Source organism: Lytechinus variegatus, chromosome 18 (genome assembly GCF_018143015.1).
Source record: "Lytechinus variegatus isolate NC3 chromosome 18, Lvar_3.0, whole genome shotgun sequence".
NCBI classification, from domain to species: Eukaryota; Metazoa; Echinodermata; class Echinoidea; order Temnopleuroida; family Toxopneustidae; genus Lytechinus; species Lytechinus variegatus.
In genome coordinates, this window is record NC_054757.1 from 20,771,133 (window position 1) to 20,796,619 (window position 25,487).

Below are 25,487 nucleotides of genomic sequence, written 5' to 3' on the forward strand. Positions count from 1 at the left end.
TTCACTTATTTATTCATTTTCACATCACTTCTTTCTAATGCTAACATAACTTAGTACATTGGAATTTTTGTTTTTAATAAAAAAATTTGAAGCAAAATTATTCCGTTATCAATATGTACATGTAATAGCATCTTACACTACGAACAAAAACATGTACCCTTTATCTATTGTCATTCGAAGAGCAAGGTTAATGGCAACTTTGTATTAGAAATAGAAGTCAGCTTCACATACATGTAGTCATTATCAATTTTATAGAAGTTGACACCCATAATCAAACTTTTCATCAAGACAGTTTTATATGCTATTATACTTCAATCGGTCACTTTAATTTTGTTTTTTTATTCTTTGCTTTAACTAGAATTATTGCTTATTTGATTGTCTTTTTCTGTTATCTTTTTCATATCATTGTGTAGTGATGAGGGGAAAAACATACACAGGGGTTCGAGGCGATTTCTCCCCCAAAATGCTCATAAGAGATATTGCCGCGTTAAAACTTATCTAATGTAGCAGAAGTGGACAGTACTACCATGTGAAAAGAAGCCCCTGAATATAAACCTGCTAACGACTGCCCATACAGTCAACATTTGATTTCACTCTGTTTTGATAAGACACTTATTTTGCACACAGAAAGATGAAGCAGTGAAAGCATGTTGAAATGAATGGATTAAAAGAAATTAAATGAATAAAAAGAAATGAATGACACAACACTCTGATGAAGGCGTTAGGGCACTCCAATCTCTCGACATCGCGAGACACTTACTCGTTAAGCTGAAGAATGTAAATGACGAACGAGCCCAAGCTTACAGTGAATACCAAAATCACCTGTAATAGCGTACGGTTGATGGTGTAGTTTGGAGGATGGAAAAAAACGAGCGGGGGATAAAAGATGGAAATGAATGGCATTGCAATGATACTTGACGTTAATAAATTGAATGTGCAATTATACAATGATAGTATTTATCTACTGCTGTTATAACAAGTTTAACCATGAAAAAAATTAACAATCCTGTTTTCATTTTAATACATTTATAACTTAAATTTGCTTAACATTAGGATAAACATAAATACTGTACATACATGTTATGAGAGGTTTTATGCATATTATATATTATGAGACAACCTGGCATTATCAATTTCATGACGCTTTCTAATAAAACTTGTTAGATTTGACTGTTAAATTTGCTTTATCAAGTCATGGAAGATATAAACAAGTTTCATTAAATAGGACCTTGATAACAAAGCACGGTATACAGTGCGTCCCAGAAAAAACGAAATCGAGATTTGAAGATGATTTATCATAACTTAATCATAAATACAATAGACAAATGACCTACCATTTTAAAGCTTAAAAACTCCTCTTTCATCTGAAATTACTAAGATTATTTCTCATTCACGCATGAGTGAACAAAAACAATTCGAAGATAGGTTGCCAAAAACTCATTTGGCGGGGGATATCTGAATTTCAAAAAGAAAATCTTATGACTAAAAAGTTCAATATCTGCTCTTTAATTTGATACCTTAATTACAGAAAATGGTCAAGAAGTAAAAAAGTTATGATCCCTCGAAACAATGCTTGTATTTCAGTAATTTCATTAAAATAAACGTCTTCTCACTGGTTTCCCACAGAAGCTAACGCATGGTAACAAAAGACTTAATAAATGGCTGATCGTCAACAAAACGGAGTGTCGAGTGAGTTTGAACGCTAGCCTGTAAAACCTCTTCATTTATGAAATTATTGAAATTCAAGCCTTATTTCAAATAACCAGAACTTTATTATTTCTTGACCATTTTCTGTAATTGAGGTATCAAATTAAAGAGTAGATATTGAACTTTTTAAAATGTGGTTTTCTTTTTAAAACCGAGATACGGCCCGCCAAGTGACTTTTTGGTATCCCCTTTTAAAATTGTTTTTGCTCACTCATGCGTGAATGAAAAATAATGTAAGTAATTTCAGATGAAAGAGGAGATTCTAAGCTTTAAAATGGTAGGTCATTTGTCTATTGTATTTGTGATTAAGTTATGATAAATCATCAACAAATCTCGGTTTCGTTTCTTGTGGGACGCACTGTACATGTATGACAAGCTGAACATTTTATGATTTCTCAATTAAGTGGAATGTATGATGACTGAACAAAACAATGTGTACATGAAACTCTTCTTGGAAGACACTGCATATTTGTGCTTATAAAACAAAGTACAAACATATGAATGGATGATTTTATACACTTCTTTTTAATATGAGTAATAAAGATACATCATCAAATCAAATCAAAGTTACATTGTAGAATAATACAAAATCATACATTCAACTGAATTTCATAATCAAAACCCTATATAATACCTTCACACCCCCACTTATTTCATGTACATGTATACACAAAATATTCGATTTTCAGTTCACAGTAAACAACCAGAAGTGTTGTTTATTAAACTTACATACACAGGTTATTAATTCTTACCGAAAAAAAGGGAAAATACATCACAATGGAAATGAAGATAATTTCTCAAAAGTTCAATTCATAAAGTGAAAACATACGAGTCCTAAGGACTATTTGACACTCAATTGATGAACAAACTGAATTTATGACTGCAGGTCAGTAGACTTTCTCTCAATACAAGCAGAAAAGAAACATGTTGACCGTACATGTATGTAAATATAACATGATGAATTAAATGTTAGCTTCTCTAGATATAAAGCCTCCCTATTAAGAGAAAAATACATGTATAACAAGAAAATTAATGAAAGAAGTGAACATTTTATTAATCAACCATGAAGTATATAACAACCATAATCAATTATGTTCGTAATACTCCAGAGTTATTCATTGACTAAAAGAATATATACATGTATTCAGTGGTATAAAAAAATAATGAAGTGAACTTGAACATTGTAATAATACAAATGAAATAAGAATGAGGGTTAATTATTGAACAAACTTGAAGATAAGATGACTTCATGTAAAATGGTAAGAAACTCTGTGTAGCATTACACATGTACATGTATGCTACCAAAAAAAAAATATACACTGTAAATGTACACTTGGAACAGACTGAGCAAGAGCTCAACTTGCTCATGAAAGTTATAACATGTTACAAAAAATAAAACTCAAGTTGAAGATTGCATATTAAAAGCATCATGCATTTTTTAAAGCGCAATGAACAAAAATGCAGCGTTCAAAAACATGCATAAAGCATAATGTAGCAAAACAATGCAAAATTCATCTTCAGTACAGGAATCGTGCTAATTGCTACATGTAGTTCTGTGCCAGCCTGTATCAAAGCTACTGAATTGTTCATGTCTTTCAACTTGTGGCTCTCAAATTCACAAATTCAAGAATTTCCCTGAATTCATGGTGTTTACACTCTGCCCATATGGATTGTGTGTTTTTCCTTTTAAAGTGAATAACTAAAAAAATTGGTATTAAATGACCATGCTTTTTTATTTTGTTTTCTCCAATTTTTTTCAAATTGGGTTTAATTATAATGCCTTGAGACAGACTAAATATGAAATGCAAGTTCTTGCTATTTACTAATCCAAGCAACATTCTCAGGCTCAGCTTCATTATGAGTTTGCTTTACCTCACCACTGTTCACACATAATGTAAACAGTGGCTCTTCACACGTTCAGTTTTTCTCTAAATAAAGGTCTGTTCACTCGCTTCAATTCAAATGAAAGGTCTTTGAGTATCTTCAATTCTTTTATTCCAAGCCTTTTTGGTCTTTTGAATATCTTCTATTCTTTTATTCCCAGCCAGCCATTCCTGAAAAATCAAATGCACTTAATCTAAAGCTATTGGTATGAACAGATAATTTTGTGTGTGAACAGACTGTGCAAGTGTGAACAGGGCATGTATACAAACCAATGCACAAACTTGCTTTTCTACATGTAGCTATGTACTGCTATATGGAAGCAAGGGTGAACAGAAAATATGCAACGGTGTGAAAGCAACGTGTTGGTACTTACTTGGTTGTGTCAAGTATATAGCAGATAAGGGAACCCATACTAAGGGTAAAATGAACGACCAGCTGATGTAATTAAGGGGGAAGAAGGGGATAAAAATAAATCAGGTTTAGCAACATTGAAATCATAATTGATGTAAATATGTGGTATGATGATTGAATAACCATGCACTATACATGTTTGTATTGGCAAGGACTTTAATATGGTCAACTCAAAATCAAGGGATTATATTCAATACACTCAAATGTAATAAGAGATTCATGAATCATCATTGATAATGAGTACAGCTTGAGTAAAATATAAGAATTTCTATGAACTTGCACAAAGTATTAAAGAGGTATTTATTGGTCTCTACATTTCACTGAACCAAAATCAAATTTAGTCATGAAAAATACAACATTTGTAACCACTACTTGTACATTCATCTGAGTTTAGATTAAAAAAAAACATCTAAAATGTGTAAAACAAAATTCAAACATGAGATTTGTTCACAAATTGAGAAAAAATCAACATATTTACAAGCCTAAACTGAACATTACAGGCCTACATGTACAGTTATTTTTAACATCATTCAACAAATACAATTTTATTTTACATTGTTTATATTTTCACAATGGTGCTCAGAGATAGTAATTAGTGATCCCCAACAAAAAAATTACAATAAGTGTTCAAGTTTGAGATGTTGTGATTTGAGAAATCAAGTCACGAAATACTACATGTACATTCAATAAAATTTGTTCTCTGGGCTTACTGAGCATTTAGTGTTGCGGAATACATGTACATTCAACACTCAGCATTTATGGAGTGCTCTTACTTGTGGAGTTCACTTTCACTTTTGAGCACATATGTATGTGGCATTATTAAATAACAGACAATATTTTGTGTGTACAATAAACACATAATATCTATAAAAAAAATAACAATATGTGAGTGTGTTTAGACCATTCCAAATTTTTCAAAAATAATCAGTAAGAACATGTACACACTGTGCACCAGCATGCAATGAATCATTACATAGTAAAAACACTGTTTGCAATTTTTAAACAATGCTGTTTATGGTACATGAATCGCACAAGAGTTGTTTAACAGTTTAAACAATTATGCTTAATTCATTGAGAATTAAAATATTATAAATTACACATTGTTATTAAAGATTTTAAACACTTGTTTAAATTGTTTAAACAACTACTGTGTGATTCATATATAGAAAACAGCATTGCTTTTAAAACAAATTTTAACAGTGTAGCCAAGGTTTGGATTGGTTGGGAGTATGTGCATATGGTTTTTAATATGCTCAGTGCTGGGGAAAAAGGTTTAGTTTCCATTATTAAAGGGGAAGTTCACCCTGACAAAATGTTTATTGTAAAAATACCAGAAAAATAATAAAAAAATATTGCCGAAGGTTTGAGAAAAATTCATCAAATAATTAAAAAGTTATTAGAATTTCAATTATTTGATTTGTGACGTCATATGCGAGCAGTATTCCTACATAGCGAATGGTAAAAAATTAATGAAATGTCATTTTCTCAGAAAATTGAAAATGGTTTTCACTATACCTTTTGTATATCAATAGACAAATCATTTCACACCCGATCATGAATAGAAAACAAAATTAAGTCATCAGGAACCATACAAAATTTGAAATTCATGCATTTTATATTACATAACACATGGGGCAGATGCTCGTTTATGACGTCACAAATTATCCAAAACTTTGAACTCTAATAACTTTCTTACTCTTTAACAGATTTTCCTCAAGCCTTCACCAATATTTTTTACTATTTTTTCTGCTATTTTTGCAACAAAGTTTTCTTCAGGGTGAACTTCCTCTTAAATGAATAACTTTGTGTATAGGCAAGATGCAGGTGCATTGTTTTCTGGATTTGTTTACAGCACTTTGGCTTTGATGTCACCTCATTTACCAAAGCAGACAATAATGAACAAATACATTGTAATTAAAATGCCATCAAACAGTTAGGGAAAAACTTCAATTTATGAGTTAATATTCATTTGTTTGTTTGTTTTGTTAATACCATTTCCTAAACATTAATTTCATTACCTATCTACATGTATTCACTTTAATACTTAAATGGTTCATTTTAATATAGGGTTAATTTTTTATCCATTTATTCACTTTTTAATATTCATATTCATTTGAATACTCTATTCTTCATTTATTAATTTATTACTTTATTCATTTATTCAGTCATTTATTTTATTATTCATCTTATTCATTCATTTATTCTAATATCTAGAACTTGTATAGCATGCGCCTCTAAAATGTTTGGGGTTTTTTTTATATTATTACCCCTGTCTATAGCCCAGAAATCCTTTTACAGCGCACAAGCATTTCAAAGAATTGACGGCATATCACCCGGCTTGAGTGCAGTAAAATATGGATTAAAAATATTTATCAATTCATTTTCATCTAATATTTACATATTCTTTCTTTCATACATGTATATTGTTCCTACATGTATCTGTGTTTTCTTTTATAGAAGAGGTACAATACAATATACATGTACATGTGCACGTACATGCTTTATCATTCAACAGCTGGAAACCAGACTTTACTATTAGGCTAAATTTCAGTGAAAAAACAAAACAGCTGGGATTATCCCAAGAAATGCATTAGAAATCAATGACAAGTAAAATTAAATTCTTGTCATCTGACTAATATTCTCAATCATTGAATACAAATACCATTCTTAGAAATTAAACAAAACGAAGTAATAAGGCACTTTAACAATTTCAATATACAGTATATATTTAAATGAAGAGCATTGGTAGAAAGTTTGATATTGCCTCTCATTTGATCAATAATGGCAAAAATGGGGGGTCAATTTGAGAAAGGATATTATTTACAGCATATAGAAGTGATTGTCTCAGAATAACTCTTTCTTAATAGCTTTACACTTGTGTACCTATAAAGAATTATGGGACAAAATTCAACGTTTACTTTAAGAAGCGCATACAAAAATATTCATAGGTACATGTATCACTTCTACAGTACAGTATAAAAAAGGTCCCTAATTTTCAGAAGTTCATGGATCATGTATCGTACATTTACAATGCTGTCAATATTAAACATGGAAATAAAATGAACATGATTTTTTTTAAAGAAAAAACATTGACAGCAAAAATTTTACAATTTGATAACAAAAACATATTGTATACAAACATGTAATGTTATGTCATTTGATTTTGATGTACATGGAACAAAATAATTCCATGTCTATTAATAGTTAGAAATACAAATGTATCTGAGATAAATCAACATACATGTACATGCCATGCTATATGTTAAAATTGCTCTACATATACATATATATCATACAATATATTTATGTGCAATTATACACCTTACACTACACATGTGTATATTCTTTAGTGCTGTATAATTTGATTTGATTAGGATAATAATTGTGCAATATATCTCTAATCAGTAATCATCTACATGTAATGCTGTACATACATGTACATGTAATGACTAATTTTCATATTAAAGTACAATTCTTTTCAGCTTTACCTGATATCAACACAGATTCATATTTCCTCTGTTAACAATGCTCCAAACCATGTCTCCAATATCAATATTTATCTTATGCATGGTGGAGTAGCTTTACATAGCATAGAGTACACTCACTGATCATACATGTACATGTATGTACATTTACTACATTATATTGTCCAATTTGTTTTAATGTTGTTTATTTGCTTGGATATCGACTATGAATCATTCATGTCACCATGATTTTTTTGTTTGTTTTGTTTTTGTTGTACATTTACAACATCATATTTTCCATTTTATATAGTTGATAATAATATATACCGGTACATGTAGTTTATAACCTTTATAAATTTTGTTAATTTGCTTGGGTATTGACTCACTATGAATTATTCATTTCATCATGATTTTTTGTTTTGTTTTTGTTGGGTTTTTTTTCATATCATACATTGTACATGTACATGTGTCCTCTTGTTCAGTACTGACAGTTGATTGACATTGGATTCAGATGTACTTGCAGTGTAAGACCGTGGACCTACATGTACTAGTGTTCCATGGTGAGACCCATACAGTATGTTGGATGTAGTTTTAACTCTCAGCAAATGGGTGTATGTATATAATTACATTGTATGTTTCAATATTATGGGGGTCTACTCAAAGAACATAACTTCCACTAATGTAATATCTGTATTATGACACCAAGCAAGTCGAGGACACTCATACATTACATCATTTTTCTTTCATATTTTGGCATTTATTATTTAGAATTCATGAGTGTTCCTATCCACTCCTCTCATGTCCTTGTGAAGCATAATGAGTTAAATTACCAAATTGAATTTCAATTTAGCAGAATTGCCTTTAATATCCATTGTAATTCTGATAAAGCGCAGCCACTCAGGGAATACATTAAATTAATAGTGCAGTCACTGTAGTGCAACATGTATGTGCACTCCAGGGCCACGTCTTACAAAGAGTTATGATATGGATCCAATCAATCGTAACTCTATGGAAATCCATCTGTGTCATATTTTTTTCCGCAGGAAATTTGCAAGATGTCATTGTAAACAAAGGAGAACACACCAAATTGTCAGGAAATCAATGAATTTATAGATGTACATTCATATCTAGAAAAAATTTTGAGCAAACATGCATTGTATATGTTGACTTTACAGGCTTTCCATAGTTGCGATTGAACGGATCAATCACAACCCTTTGTAATACAGGCTAAAATCTTTGGAAGCACGTTGGACGCTTTCAAACCTACCTGGTCACCATAATACCCATGAAACAAAAATTATGAGAGATTGTTCAAGGTCCTAAACTGATTTTCAGATTGATTGTACATTGTAGTCAATGCAGTCAGTCACAGACAAATTTTCTATGATTATTGATATTTTTGTTGTTGAAATATTTGTTTTGTATACAAGTACACTCTTTTGTCATCACTCACTAGGTGGTTTCAGACCGCCTCGAAGTTCGCCAGTTCTAGGTATTCTCTGATCGGGAAATTTACCCCGATCAGAAAATACCAGGTATTTTGGTAATGTGAAAGCAAATTACGGGAACTTTTAGCCCAGCGTGTCGTTGGGCGTGGCGGTGTGGGAGGCTGCTGGGCTAGTGATTTTGAATCTCGCGCCTTGCCTGCTTATCAGACCCAGGAGCACATGCTCGTAACTTCGGGAACTTATCCCGAAGGATGTGTTTCGGGGCGGTGTGAATGCAAGAATATTTAACGGGTATTTTTTAGCCTTAAAAAGTTCTCGTAAGTTAACAGGGATTCTTGTGATCGAGGCGGTTTGAAACCACCTACTGGTCTGACTAGCTTCTATGCTAGAGCTCCTGTGAGTACTATAAATAGCTGACCAGGCTTGCCCCTTAAATTATTGGTGAACGAGCAGCAAGCACAAGGGCACCAGGCCCCACCAGGATGTAGCTGGAAATTCCAGTGAGTGATGGAGCAAGACTGTACTTCGTAATTCAAGATATCTTTGTCAATTTCATTTAAATCTATATTTTTGTAGTTTTTTTCATGTACAAAATGTATGGTTATTCTATGTGTTCATTCCCATGGGAAGAGCACCCTCTCCAGGGAAAGGTCTCAAAGCTAACAATCCAAACACCTTTATGGAGTACATGTGCATTATAATCATGATCGGATGGCAAAGTTTTGTGATTTGCCTCCACACTGCAAAAATTCCCATGATCTTAGAAAAAAACAGCAAATAATCTCATTATTTTGGGCAATTACCTACTTTTTTCTTTCGGGTATATTATAATCCATTATTTTGTGTTCACACTGTGAGCGGGGTAGATCAGAGTAAATTTCCCGATCAGAGAATACCTAGTATTTTCGGTTTTCGAGTCGGTCTGCACCGAACATTAGTGAAAGAAATGGAGGAAGGAGCATGTATCAAATTATTATACATGTATGCGCCTCTAAAACATTTTGGGGGGTTCGATATTATTACCCGTCTATAGCCCAGAAAGCCTTTTACAGCGCACAAGCATTTCAAGGAATTAATTGCCGCCATATAAAGACTGGAAAGGAGAAGAGAAAAAGAGAAAGACGAATGAGATGAGAACAGAGTATACAATGAAGCATTTAAGAGAGAGGGACAGAGATGAGAGGGGTAAAGAAACAAAGAGAAAGAAAAGGAACAAGAATAGGGAAGAGGAGGTGATGGATAGGGAGTGTGGGAGAGAGGGGTGAGATAGACATAAGGGCCATCTGCACTAGCTCAAGTTTTCAAATTAGCATGCTATTTCTGAATTTATTGAGATTATTTGTAATGGAGATGCAATTATCGCACTAGTTTGCTGGATCTATCTCGAGACTGCAATCCCAAGTCAACTTGGGATTTTCTACAAAATAGCGTGCTATTTACGAATTATCCCGCTAATTCGCAGGTGCAGACGCACTCAGGACTATTTATTCAAGGCGATTTTGATGAAATTTTCAGTGCTATTCTTGTTGGATTTTTCTCTTTTTATTCAAATCAACTTTTTTTTTGGAGTGGACTTGTCCTTAAACAATTTTTATCATCTAGTGCCAGTAACATGCAGTCAGTTCCTTGCACATGCTTGGGAACATGTACATAGACCTACGTGAACATGTTCATGTGCATGTTGTACAATTTGTATCATGAAGGAAATACAGCATTGCTTTCTGCACAATTATGCACCTTCTCCGATTACATCTCAGCTCTGTCATCCCTTCCTCGTCTCCTCATTCTTTTACCACATTAGATTGTATGTACTCTCTGCGGCTTTTTATTGATCTACTTTCCAGTATTACCGCGAGTCGTGCCTCTCGCTTGCTAAAAATGAATTCAATAAGGTCAGTTCTGACATTGCAGCCCATACTGTACTTTCTACAATCTTCCATGCTGAGCAATTACATGTACATGCATCGTGATATCTATTTTTCTATCAAGAGTGAGGGACGAAGGGATGTTCTTCAACCTTAGTTGAATTGGAGGCATATACATTGTAACTTTATAATGATCATACAAAGAGGATGAGCTGGAAGAGGGGAAGACTAAAGAAGACAAGAAGAAAAAGAAGGTGGTAGAGAAGGAGAGAGAGGTGGAAAAGGAGGAAAGTAGAGAGAAGTAGGCGGAGTAAGAGGAAGAGAAGAGGGATAGGAAGAGGAAAGAAGGAGAAGAGGAAGAGAAGGAAGAGGGAAGAAGAAGACAACAATGACAATGAAGAAGAAATAGTAAAGGTACATGTAGTAGAAGTAGTAGTAGTAGTAGCAGTAGTGGTGGTGGTAGTGGTGGAAAGGAGAAAACGACAAAGAAGTACTGTAGAAGAAGGAAGAAGAGGAAAAGGAGGAGGAGGGAAGAGTAAGGAGAGGAGAGGAAGAATAAAAAGATAAAGAAGAAAGAAAACTTGAGAAGACGACAATGATGACGAAGAAGAAAGGAGAAGACGATGACGTCAACGAAGAAGTAGTATTAGTAGTAGTAGTTGTAGTAGTAGCAGAAGTAGTAGTAGTAGTAGTAGTAGTAGTAGTAGTAGTAGTAGTAGTAGTAGTAGTAGTAGTGGTGGAAAGAAGGGAAAACGACAACAAAGAAGAAGTAGAAGACGGAAAAAGAGGAAAAGGAGGAGGAAGAGTATAAAGGAGAGGAGAGGAAGAGGAAGACCAAGAAGAACAAGAAAAGGAAGAAGAAAAAAACTGGAGGAGTAAGAAGATGACGATGGCGAAGAAGAAGAAAGGAGAAGAAGATGATGTCAACGAAGAAGAATAAGAAGTAGTAGTAGTAGTATACATGTAGTTGTAGTGGAAGTACTTGGCATCAGGAATTGAAGCAGCAGTAGCAATACAGTAGCATTGTAAGTTTTAGCAGTAATAGCAGGGTTGTACCATCACAATTTCCCCTGCATTGCCATTAAAATAGATTAATTCAGCACCCCAATCATCAACATGATATTTAATGTTAAAGGAAGAGGACTTTGCTCAGTTGGTAAAGAGGGAATACACTAACTTTTTAGTTGAAAGCTAGTTAATACTAAATGTCATTAACTGTGTTTATCTCTCAAAATAAATAGTCTAAAAGAGGTCATTAAGGATCAACATGCATCTATTGTATGGCAACTACATTGTATACTGTAGTAACTATATACAGTACATGTAGATTGGTCGATGGAGTGTAAAGGCATTGAAAAAAACTCTACTATTCATTTTGAAGTTTTCTAAACATGTAGTACATGTACATGTATGATTTTTCTTGTCACTGTAGGCAGGATATATTGTGATGTCAGTGTTACAGAGAATTTTATGAAACACATAACAAATTATTACTGAACTTTAGTAGTGACGCATGTGACACTATAAATGAATACCTGAACATAATCCACAGGTTCCATTATCGACAAACGCTTTAAGTACTGTACACAAGTTTTATTCTGCAAAATGCATAATTCTTTTCTCCTTTTTGTGCTGTTTGGGTGATTGTACAACAAGTCAACAATAACAAAAGTAGTTTTTATGGACATGTTATTACAGCAATTAACACATTGCTCCAATGTCTAACAAAGTCACATCATCAGTGTAATGTCACAGAACCATGGAGGTACATTTTGTAGAAATAAACTTGTGTGGTTTAATGGTTTACAACAGACATGTGTATCTTTAGACACAGCAAATGTATTGCATAACTATAGTAATGTGCACTATTTGTTTTGAACAAACAAGAGTTCCCCACTTGACCAGACTCTGTTGCTTTTGTGTGATTGTATGGATATTGTATTGAATAGGCCAAGCTTATGAAGGCTACTGCTTTTGGAATCACTGAACCACTAATACCTTTTTACACAGGCTAAAATTTCCTTAACCCGTACTATAGGTGGGGCTAAATGGCAATTTAGCCCCACGCCCCACCTATAGTACGGGGTTAAGCTTAGCCCACTTTCTTTTTACACAGCATTTTTGCAAAGTGGGCTAACCCCACCTATAGTAAGGGATTATTTGGCCCTGCAAAAAAGCAGGGTTATCCCACCAATTGTGGTGCTAAGAGCAATAGTACGGGGTTAAGATTGCATGTGTAAAACGAAAGTGGGCTAAGCTTAACCCCGTAATATAGGTGGGGCTAAATGGCAATTTGGCCCCACCTATAGTACGGGGTTAAGGAAATTGTAGCGTGTGTAAAAAGTGTACGAGTGAAGTACTTGTACTACGAATGATCGACAAAAACCACTAGTCCGGGGTTAGCGAGTTTCGTGTGTGAAAAGCAAGCATTCCTTATCCGGGGTTAGCAATAACAATTTGGCATGTGTGAAAAGGAAAAAAAAATAGTACGGGGTTAAGGATAGTACGGGGTTAGCAATAGTCCGGGGTTAAGAAAATTCTGTGTAAAAAGGGCAATAGACTTAGTCAGACATTCCAAAGGAATTATCTGCTTTTTATGCTGTGTGATCTGAAGAGCAGCATTCATGAAGATCCTTGTTGGGTGAATTTCACTGAAAAACCATCTTATCAGTATCCTCTTTAAAGGTCTTAAAGTCTATAGCGGAAAATGTTGATTTGAATAAGCAGAGAAAAATCAAAATATCATAACGCTGAAAATTTCATCAAAATTGGATGTAAAATAAGAAAGTTATACATTTTTTGAAGTTTCGCTTATTTTTTCCACAAAACAGTGATATGCCCAAGTCAGTGACATGCAAATGAGACAGATGGTGATGTCCTTCACCCACTATTTCTTTTGTTTTTTATTGTTTGAATAATACAATATTTCATTTTTTTACAGATTTTTTAAATAGGGACCAACTTGACTGTATTATATAGTATTTTACAATGCTAACTCAACATGTTGGGAAGGAAATAGTCGTTGTTAATGATGAGAAAATTAAAATGAAGGCATACATGAAGTGACTGCTTTTACAACACTATGTTTATCACTTATTATCTGTTGATAAGCTGTACTGTTTAAAATGTAAACTAATAATGTGTATATGCTGTTTTTTTATTTTTAATATTTATTTTCAAATTACTTGTATTGTTTAAATGTGATTTGTTACACAAAATCATGAAAACCCAATAAAAACTATAAAAACAAATTTAAAAAAAATGTAATGAAATTTCTTTACAAATATGCATTGTACATGTAGGTCTACATATCAATGGTATCATTGTAACACTTTATGTATCCACATATTCATATTGTATGTTGCTTGTACATGTGCTTTCAATTGTATGCAAAATATGTAAGCCTCCAAGTGCAAGCTTCAAGGGCCAAGATAACAAAATGATTCAAATGAGAACAAGCTACACGTATAGATCGATTGTCTCAACTGTATTGTGATACCATATTATAGGCCTATGTACAAAAAGCTGCAGAGGATTGTATGCATGCATGTACAACTTCATTCTTCAAAGTGAAATTGATTATGTGTAATATCATTTCAATGAAATGTTATTGCAGGTGACGAATTGGGTATTAGAACTTGGACATATGGAAGTGCTCCCAGGCAGCTTACTAAAGATATTGACACGTAAACCTCTCTACAATCTTTCCATACTAGGTAACAATAATGGGTTTGAAGGTTATGAATCATGGATTATCATAGAAATGTGATACATCAAGGTAAAATCATATTCACTTCATATCGAAATAGATATAATAATAATAATAGGCATTAATATAGCGCCATATATCTAGAAATATTCTATTCCGAGGCACGTTGTTATTATTATTATTACCCCGGCTTTAGCTTGAGCTGCCTTTCAGCGCTCATCCATTCTAGGAATTAATCCTGCCGGGTACCCATTCAACTCACCTGGGTTGAGTGCAGCATAATGTGGATAAATTTCGTGCTGAAGGAAATTACGCCATGGCTGGGATTCGAACCCTAGACCCTCTGTTTCAAAGACCCCTGTTACATCTGAGAGATTCCCTACCTCGGGGCGGCCCGGGCCTACCTCGGGTCGGAAAGAAATCAGATGTAAACATCCCAAACCTACCTCGGCCACCTTTTAGCGAACCTACCCGAGACCACATCCAGAGGTAGTCTCGGGTAGGTATCGGGCCGGCCCCGGTCCACCGATTCGTAGATGTAAACGCACACAAGCTTTCGAACCTATCTCGGTCCGTTCGCCAGCTGTCAAATTACGTCATAGCGCGCGCTATCCCCTCCCCAGCCCCGTAGTTCTTCGAATGTTTTTGCGGCATGCGACACGTGAATTGTGATTGATAAAGTCTTTGAGTTGATTGAAAAGAAGCATTTTAAACTTTTCAAGTCGATCATATCTTCAACGACTGCTGGGATCATCAGCATTCTTTCAGAATCTCGGGGAACTTCAATTAGCGCGCACGAATTATTCGGAGCCTAGATCGAGAGCGCCTTTTAAAGGTGTCAGCAATCGGATGCCGCTCGAAACAGTACAGATAGGGCGATAGGGGAGGGAATGAACACTGTGATGTAAACAGACCACATTTCGGACTCGGTCCATTCGCAAAGCTAATCCACCAATAATCCAGTCAAGGTTGCAAGTGGACTCGGACGGGTCTCGGGTGGAAACTTTCAGATGTAACAGGGGTCAAAGTCAGAAGACTAATACACTGGGCCACAATGCTCCATATAAAGAAATATGTGTGATGATGTCAAATAATTGTTTTGGTTTATCTTTTAACCATATTGATATCATTATCACCACAAGTAATTCCTACATTAGGTGGTTTCAAACTGCTTCGATCACAAAAATCCCCGTTAAATTACAAGAACTTTTGTAGGCTAGAAAATACCCATTAATTGTTCCTGCATTCACACCGCCATGAATCATACCCTTCGATATAAGTTCCTGAAGTTACGAATGCTATAAAATTCTAGATAATTCCAGACCTCGTACTATCCTGCACTCTGACGTCAGAGTGCAGGATAGTACTTTTGGTATGACGTCAGAGTGCAGGATAGTGCGTTTTGGATGCAATAGTGCAATTCGCCGAATATCATGTGATCCGATTTGGACCAATCAGATTACACTACATTCTTGGGAGTTGTATAACAAAGGATGCTGAATAGGCCTACATGCTTTTTTGCATCATACAGAATATTTTTTCATTTCATGACTTGAGAACTCACTGCAAAAGTACATGTACATGTACATCTTGAATTTCAGGGGATTTCTTTTTGGGAGAGGGTGATACAAGTACATGTACTTCGCTTTCACATAATTGGCAAAATATGAAAGCACATGTAGGACTAATTTTCATCATAGGGGTGGGTGTGAAAGCATCCACTGATTCAAGTTATGTCAATGTGTTGGCTAGGATCTATCAGCATCAAGCATTGACCTTCCAGTTACAAGAGAAGTACTGTATCCACTGATTATGCAGCTAATTTGCACAAAGGAGAATGCATATTGGTTGGTGCAATGATGCAATCAATCACAATAATATCCCAACAGTCAGTAACAAAGTTTTGTGTTAGTAGGGCCACTGATAGTATGCCTACAGTAAATGCTGTCCAATAATAAAATTTAATGGTTTGGGTGCTCAATGAGAAATCAAATTGACATCATACACAATAGGCCTGTACTCTTTTGCTTACATGTACATGTATGTAGACTTGTCATTTCTTGCTTCACTAGCTTTTATTGAGCATACAACTCTCATTAACTTATATAAGAATAAACATGGTTCACTAGACTCTGTAGTGATAATGCACAAAGTCTACAGGCCTTTTGTTAAAAGTTAAAACCAGGGCCAGTGTCATTGCAACTGTTGCAACTTTGCCATCATGGCAACTACCATGGCAACAGGGCCCAGCAGCCAATCATAATCAAGGTTACCATAGTAAGTACCATAATGGCAAAGTTACAACAGTTGCAAGTCCTTTATGAAACAGGCCCCAGGTCTCTGAATTGCACTGCTCACATGTTTCAACTTGAACTTTAATATTATAATTTGAAACTGAGCAAATGCAAGAAATAACATGAAAATGAAATGGCACAAAAATATAAGCTGTGATTAGCTATGATCATATAACGGTAAATCCAGTATGTAGAACATGGACAGTCATCAGTCGCTTTTTTTTTTTTAAGTCAATGCATGACTCTTTCTGTCTGTGTAGAATAGGCCAGAAAGTTAAAATGTTTTCTTTTAGAACATTTTTCTGCTTTGTCGATTTGCTTGACTATTTTATTTCTTTCATTTTGTGTCTGGAATTTTACTTAAAACAGTTTGAGTCTCGTTGATTTGATATGCCTACATGTATGTACACATTTTCCATAGCCACGGGCTCAGACTCCAAAGAATTAACACTGCACAGAGCACAGACTTGACATCAATTGGTCTGAAGCAATTGGAGCATTCATAACCGCTTTAAAACATCTGCGTCTGGGCACGTCCTAAATACACATGTGCAGAATCTATCATTGGCAAGGTTTGAAGATTTCAACAGCTTTACTTACAGTTTATCATACCTATCACATTCATGAAATGTCAGACTGTGTAAAGCTCATTCAAAATGACGGTGTTTGCTGTGTGATTATTTTCAGATCATCTACCCAGTTTCCCGGGGGGGGAGGGGCATTCAAATATATTACTGTACAAACGCTTGTAAAAAAAGTTGTATTCGAAGAGGGTTTTTTTTTCAGTTTTAGCCGCAAGCTGCAACTGCACTCATAAGGGTATAAAAAACACTGATTTTCAAAAATAAGGGTGGTTTTGAAAGACTGGTCAATGGTCAATCACGAGGTCAAACGTATTTAGGGTATGTTGTTTTTCCAAAGCTTTATTTTCTAAGACTAGACAAACGTGTATCATACATGTCGGGTATGTTTTTTCCCCACGCTTTTTCCCCCGGGGCTTTTCCTCCTCGTTTCTGAAAGTGTTCAGGTTCTTCCCGATTGTGGTATTTACCCTAACTGCACTGGGGGGTATGCAATACCCATGAATATACAAGTTTTGTCTATATTTAAAATATATTGTTCGCAAGAAGACAAAACTTGTTTAAAGGTCATATTCTGGCGACAACTTGTTTGGGGAGGGGGTTATTTTGCACACAGAGAACAACTCATTTAGGGGGGGTTTAGAAATATTTTGGCCAAGCATGTGTACAGTAATACATGTACATTTGACTGCCCCCCCCCCCCCCCGATATTAATACTCCGATATGCAATTTGCATTTTCACATTCAGTCTTTGTTGTTTGTTGTTTACGTGATTTGAATCGTACATAACCAGGCACATCACAAAGAGAGATGCATACAATTGGATTACGGGTACATTATAAATTGACAACATTGCACAAAAGCCTGCATGGCGACAGTAATCAACTGAACATGCTTCACCATATTTCACTTTTAATTCATTAATTTAATATTTTCTTAATTAATCAAATAGGATTTGAATTTGTCTTTTAATCAGAATTCACGATTATTTATAGTGTACATGTACATATTTGAAAAACTTTTTTCATTATTTGAATGTACAAATTCTAATAGTACTGTTTTGTTAAAATACACTACATGTCCGTGTAATGTACATACATTGTAGACGATATTGAAAGCAAGGAGAAACCAATGAGATACAGGTACAAAATGGCCTGAAATTCCATCATAGAATTTGTAGCATCACCATGGTTACACTAAATAGCATACAAATGTGTAATAACTTTAGGATTCATATTCTGTACACCAACTATTCAAGTGGTACTGGTATCAAACCTTTAGATCATGAATGCATACTGTATTTTTAAAAGTATGCCCAACACAATATTCCTGACCTGAAAAGTTAAACATTAAAAAAATAAACTCAAGTTACTCAACATTCAAGTGCTCACACATACTGTACATGTTCATGCACACGAATGCATGGGCACTGTACAGCTCTGCCATGTACTGGTAATTACGAGCATGCTCACCCAATTACGGAACTGTATACAGGAAATGAGACTAGAAAGCCCATTGATTGGATTTGATAAGATCTGGTTAACTGAGGTGATTGAGAAATTATTTTCCAATAAAGCTTTCAATTCTCACTCTCTCCAATCAATATGTGTAAGAGTATGAATTCATTATTTTTATCAAAAATATATAACATCGCAAGTTATATATTTTTTTTCATTAACTTTCTTATTTGTGATTACTGTTATCTCTGATAATTCATGTTACATTTTTATTATTAAGGATTTCAATGTTATGCCTATGAATTAATTGTAAAATATAAATCTGAATCACTGCCACTAGAAAACCACAAAAACCACAAAAGGTATATCAATACATGCAAAGGTGAGTGTTTACTCAAACAATAAAGGTCATTTAATCTAATTGAGTTAAACAGGATATCACTAGGCCTCATCTCCACTAAGTATCACTAATGATCAGAATTAATCCTATTGATCCTGTTTTTGTTGTTGATTTAGTTATTTTGTTGTTAGTGTTCATGGTGCTTTTAACAGGCCTTTATAGTCTTGTACTGTGCATCAATTGCTGTAGAGATTCAACCTGTTACATGTACATGTATGGATTTAGAAAACCTCCAATATATGTCACATTCGCAGCCTTCGGTTTGACCGATTTGTTTTCATATACAGTAATCATTAATGTCTGTGTTTTCGCTTTGTTTTTCATTGTGATATATTAAACTCTCTTCTTTATTACTATGGGACATACACAGTACATGTAGACAATGCACTGCATTGTTTGTGAGTTGAGAGTTTTTTTATGAATGGATGTTTATATTGTAACTTTATTACCATATCCCAACATTTTCAGCTTGCCATTTTGGTACATTTTTCAATTCCAAATGTATATGCAACAATCAATTTATATTTCATTCACTGACCTTTGACATTGTTATGGCTTTTTGAAATCCATTAGATCAAATAAAACAAGCCTTGTATTTGTCACTCTCAGAAGCTATTTGTACAATACTTGAAACCTTATGTACATTTATGGTGGTGACAATGACTAGATTTACTCCTTGAGTCCTGCTAAAAAGGACAATCAGGATCCATTCACATTGTACACTATATATGTATGTCGTTAATAAAGCTTGTAAAATGTGTTTTAGATATATTTAGTATGGTACAGGCCCAAAATCTGTAGGCCTAATTCATGAACACTAAATATGGCGATAGATGTGGTAAATTTCAATGTGAGTTTCATTCGTTAAACTACATGTATCAAACCCTGCACAAAACTCAAGTTTGAAAACTCTGAAATTGGAAGATACTGTTTTGCACACTTACAGCAAGGGTGTGAAAACACACTTGGTGTGATTGCAGTTTGAACTTGATGATTGTGTTCATACTGTGTATGGGGAGGCAGGATAAACATTCTACCAAATGGTACAATACATAGCCTTGAGTTCTAGAGCAATATTGTTGATTTTTTTTCTGTATAACTTGTCACAGTCTAGTAAGGTTGAGCAATACTACGGTGCCATGTGTCACACAGCACCACTGCAAATATGAGACTCCTTACTACCTGTACAGTATACTGGATATCATAAAAATTAATGTGGTCATAAATCCCAAACATTGTTTGGTTTTCCTATTTATAATTATGGAATGTCAGTGTGTACAATACACGCAACGCAACGTGCAAGTTGATTATGCTCCATGACAAACAAAAAATTAAGTGTATGTAATTTGCACACTTAATACATGTACACATGTATGTGAAACCAACTCCCTGGTGAAACAGTGGTTTTTCTTTCAAATAACTCCGACACATCTGACACTCGAAACTGTGCATACGTCAAATAGGATATAAATACATGTACAAGCATACTCTTACATGTAGTAACTGCCTCAATTTAAAGGGGAAGTTCACCCTGACAAAAATTTGTTGTAAAATTAGCAACAAAAAAATATTTAACAAGTAGAATGCCTCTGGCCGTCTCACCTGCATCACGCGATTCAATATAGCAGCAGTGCTGACTTTGAATACTACTCTAACTTGCACAAGATGTTCAGTGATACATGGTTACTCTTATGCCCACTTTTTATGAACTAGACCAATAAACTTACAGAGATATGATGGTTATTCAACAACAAAAAAACAACATCACCAAAGTTCATTGACCTTACATGACCTTTGACCTTGATCATGTGACCTGAAACTCGCACAGGATGTTCAGTGATACTTGATTACTCTTATGTACCAGTTTCATGAATCAGATCCATAAATTTTCAAAGTTATGATGGTAATTCAACAGATACACCAAATTCGGCCAAAGTTCATTGACCTTTGACCTTGGTCATGTGACCTGAAACGCGCACAGGATGTTTAGAGATACTTGATTACTCTAACGTCCAAGTTTAATGTACTAGACCAATAAACTTTCAAAGTTATGATGGTAATTCAACAGATACTGTACCCCCGATTCGGCCAAAGTTCATTGACCCTAAATGACCTTTGACCTTAATCATGAGACCTGAAACTTGCACAAAATGTTCAGTGATGCTTGATTACTATTATGTCCAAGTTTCATGAATCAGATCCATATAAACTTTCAAAGTTATGATGGAAATTCAACAGATATCCCCAATTCGGCCAAAGTTCATTGACCCTAAATGACCTTTGACCTTGGTCATGTGACGTGAAACTCGTGCAGGATGTTCAGTGATACTTGATTAACCTTACGTCCAAGTTACATGAACTAGGTCCATATATTTTCTAAGTTATGATGACATTTCAAAAACTTAACCTCAGGTTAAGATTTCGATGTTGATCCCTCCAACATGGTCTAAGTTCATTGACCTTAAATGACCTTTGACCTTGGTCATGTGACATGAAACTCTAGTAGGATGTTCAGTAATACTTGATTAACCTTATGGCCAAGTTTTATTAACTAGGTCCATATACTTTCTAAGTTATGACGTCATTTCAAAAACTTAACCTCAGGTTAAGATTTGATGTTGACGCCGCCGTCGGAAAAGCGGCGCCTATAGTCTCACTCTGCTTCGCAGGTGAGACAAAAATTGGTGAAGGTTTGGGAAAAATCCATTTAAGATTTTTTTTCAAGTTATTAGAATTTGAAGTTTTGGATTTGTGATGTCATAAACAAGCAGCTGCCCCAATGTACCGTACCGGTAATAAAAACATACATTTGAATCTAATTTTCTTAATGGTTCGTGATGACCAATTCATGTTCATGTATTTCTTTTTCTTTTTTGAAATGGGTGTGAAATTATTTGTCTATTGATATACTGAAGGTAGAGTAAAAGACATTTTCAATTTTCTGAGAAAATGACATTTTGTTTATTTTATCCCCATCGGATATGTAGGAAAGCTGCTCACATATACTACGTCACAAATCAAATAATCAAGATTCTAATTAAACTCTTTTATTCTTTGATGGATTTTCTCAAACTTTCTGCAATATTTTTTTAATTTTTCCTACTATTTTTACAATAAAGCTTAATTTTCCCCTTTATTTATGTTTTCTCTTTTTTTGAAGCAGATAATGGGTCCCATCAAAAGTTACTATTATCGTAACTTTCAAACTCTGCCATCCAATGGAAACGGTGTGAGTGCTACATACATGTATGTATATTAAAGTAGCCAATAAGAATCAAGGATTTCAGGTACGTTGCCACTTGCCATTGGATGGCAAAGTTTGTATGTAGGCCTACAGTATGTCACGGGTCCCTGGTCGGTGTTTCATAAAGCTGTAAAGTTAAGAGCAACTTTAACGACTGGTGAACCTTTCTTGTGGTAAATTACATCACCATTAAAATATTCTCAGCTTTATAACAATCAATGGCAAAGTATACTACATGTAGGGCAAATATATTGGGCCTACAGCCCTGTATGTACATGTACGTATGTATATACATGTACATTGTAGGGCCTACATGTACATGTATATCGACCTACACATGTCACTCCACAAACACTCTACAAGACATTACTGATTTTTTTACTGATTCACAATAGAGAAAGGCTTTTTGAGTGTTGACAATTTGGAGTATTACGTGTACATGTACAGGTATATGTATATACCATCACATACCTAGAGGTTGTTGACTATTTTGTTGGCCAGGTTGCTGACCAGTCAATCAGTTTCATTCTTGCATCTTGATAACTGTAGATAGTTTAGCATTGACATTCCTTGGTATTCACTTCAATGGTTGAAACAATGTGGCACTTAACAGGAAAATTCTTCCTTGGAAGACAAGGTCAGATCTGATACATGTACCTCACTGCATGTAGCAATTCTGTAATTCTTGGATATACACCTGTAGTTCAAGCATTTAACTTCCAAACATGGTTTGCAGATTACATCCAGATTCCCCGATGTTTTGCTGATCTACAAGCTGTATTCACATGTTGAGGAACACATCAACTGCTGACTTGAATCCATACCGGTGAATGAATGCAGGAGTGGTGTGAATAGACAGACCACAGGTACAATCACGATTGCTCCCGGTCTTTTGAGTTGAATTGCAGTTGGTGCGTGCCTTCATAATCAGCACTTCACACATGTTCTTTGAACTACCAAGCGTTTAGGTTCTACTTTATATTCCACATCTATGCAAGTCACAAAGGCCAGGGACCTGTTTCATAAAGATTTACAACTATGGTAACTTTAAAAGTTTGTCATTACTGTAAGTACCAACCATGGGGATAATTACCATGTTACTTCGCCATAATGGAAAAGTTGAAATAGTTGTATTAAAACTCTTTTATGAAACAAGCTCCTGGTGAGAAACCTTGGATCGGATGACATATTCAGAAACTTTACTTTCAAATACTGATTTCACATGGATCCGGTGCAATTTGCAGGTTCTTGATCTCGAGTCCAGGAAGAATGGTGAGGTACAGTAGATCGACTCACATGAAAAGAAAATTCTCTTGTCCTTGATTAATATTTAGTACACTTTCTTGGAAGTTGAGTGTTCTAAACTGAACAATGACTACATCAGAAACATTGTGCTGCAATATTTTTATGTATTGATTAAGGCAATTTCTGTTGTGGATAGAATGGTTAGTGAAAAAAACAACACATACAAAAATAGGATAACAAATTACGGTACTGATATCACTTTGGAAAAATCAAGTTAAACTCTAACAATTTGATTGATGACAAACGTCGAAGAAAACATTAATGTTAAGGAGTACTGTACATGTTTGGATTACCCATATAAATTTTACACAGGTAAGTGTTATAACAATATTATCAACAAATATTTGATACGTGGGTCACTTTTTATCAAAATTTTCAATACTGAATTAAGATGATTTCAAGAGGCAAACTGGAGAAATATATATTTCCAGCTCTATAGGGACAATAATCTGAAATTGCAATGTGGGCTATTAAAAATAAAATATTTTCTTGCCTGTCACAATTTTATCATTCAGTTCCTGAAGATTAATTGAAGGTCAAAACCAAATGTTTTGGGGGAATAATTAGAGTCTGGCACCCCCCTCTGGCTTTAACGGACTGCATAGATCTATGCAGTACATACATGTATGTACAAAGTAGCCAAGGAAGAGCCTACTGTTACAAATTATAATAATAATTTGGATAGCTGAAGACGTGATAGGCAATTTGTGTTGATTGTTGTCATTGGATAATGAGAAAAAAAATTCACAGATCTATTACTAGATCCCTTTATTATGTCACAATATCAATACAGAAGTTTAAAAAAAGTAAACTTGGGTTTATTCTTTGAAATCTCTCTGGAAAAAATCTAATGTTGTTGTGACCAAAAACTGAAGAAGTGAAACAAATCATAACTCTTGACTTTGAAATTGGGGTGTGTTTTGAAATCAGACCCGATTTTCAATTTGCCTGAGCAACTTAATTGTTATAAAAAGACTGGAGTGAAATTTACTTGCAAGAAGGAAGTGAGTTTGTTAGCTCTCTTGCCAGTTAACTTACCAGGCACTTTCCACTCTTCGTTTGGGCAGATATCAAACTCGCCGAGTATTCACGAATTGCTGTCATCCATGGGACATCCTCATTTTTCTGGACCATCCCCGGGCGTTCCATCGCCACATTGCTCGTGGAGCTGGCCCGGTGACTGTCCGACACCCGTCGCCTGCATCCCAGTAGCACCGCGAGTCGAACAACCAAAATTCCCAACAAGCCGCCGAAAAAAGTTATCAAACTAGAACTCAAGAAAACATACCAATATCTATCCCGACATGTTTCTTCTCCACACTGTGTCAGTTCACATTCTTCAAAAGATAAATTTGCGGTCGACATTTTGGCAAGAATATTTCCAGCACAAGTTCACGGTCATTTCATGGTGATAAACTTCTCAAGTCAGGATCGTCTGCCGAAAGTAAATTGAGTGCGTGTGTACGTGTACGTATTGAGCGAGCTAGCTGCGAGAGCAAGACACCATCGACGCCAAGATAAGCTCACTAGCCGGGTGCGCTGGACCAAATCGACTACGGTATACGTCGCTAGCAAAGCAATCGACGGCGTTGCTAACGAGCGCACTCTAGCAGCCGATAAATGGCGCTAGTCTTGAGGTTCAAACACTTTTTTCATCATCTTTGTTTATTAGGTTCATTGCATTGCAGGGTTTATCGAAAGGAAGTCAGACTTAAATT

At 34.9% G+C, this 25,487-nt stretch overlaps 1 protein-coding gene across 1 annotated transcript; it reads right to left on the bottom strand.

Moving 5' to 3' along the window:
* Positions 1–403: 403 nt before the first annotated feature.
* Positions 404–25,282, bottom strand: LOC121431745 (calcium-activated potassium channel subunit alpha-1-like). The gene is made up of 3 exons (XM_041629436.1): positions 24,808–25,282; positions 3,965–4,026; positions 404–822 (listed from the first exon to the last, which is right to left on the bottom strand). The coding sequence occupies exons 1-3, from the start codon at positions 25,132–25,134 to the stop codon at positions 819–821; spliced, it is 393 nt and encodes a 130-aa protein (XP_041485370.1). The 5' UTR covers positions 25,135–25,282; the 3' UTR covers positions 404–818.
* Between the last annotated feature and the right edge of the window lie 205 nt (positions 25,283–25,487).

Coding starts and splice junctions, on each gene's coding strand:
- LOC121431745 (XM_041629436.1), bottom strand. CDS start 25,134: ATGTCGACCGCAAATTTATCTTTTGAAGAATGTGAACTGACACAGTGT. Junction 4,027..24,807: donor CGAAGAGTGGAAAGTGCCTG/GTAAGTTAACTG, acceptor TAATTACATCAG/CTGGTCGTTCATTTTACCCT.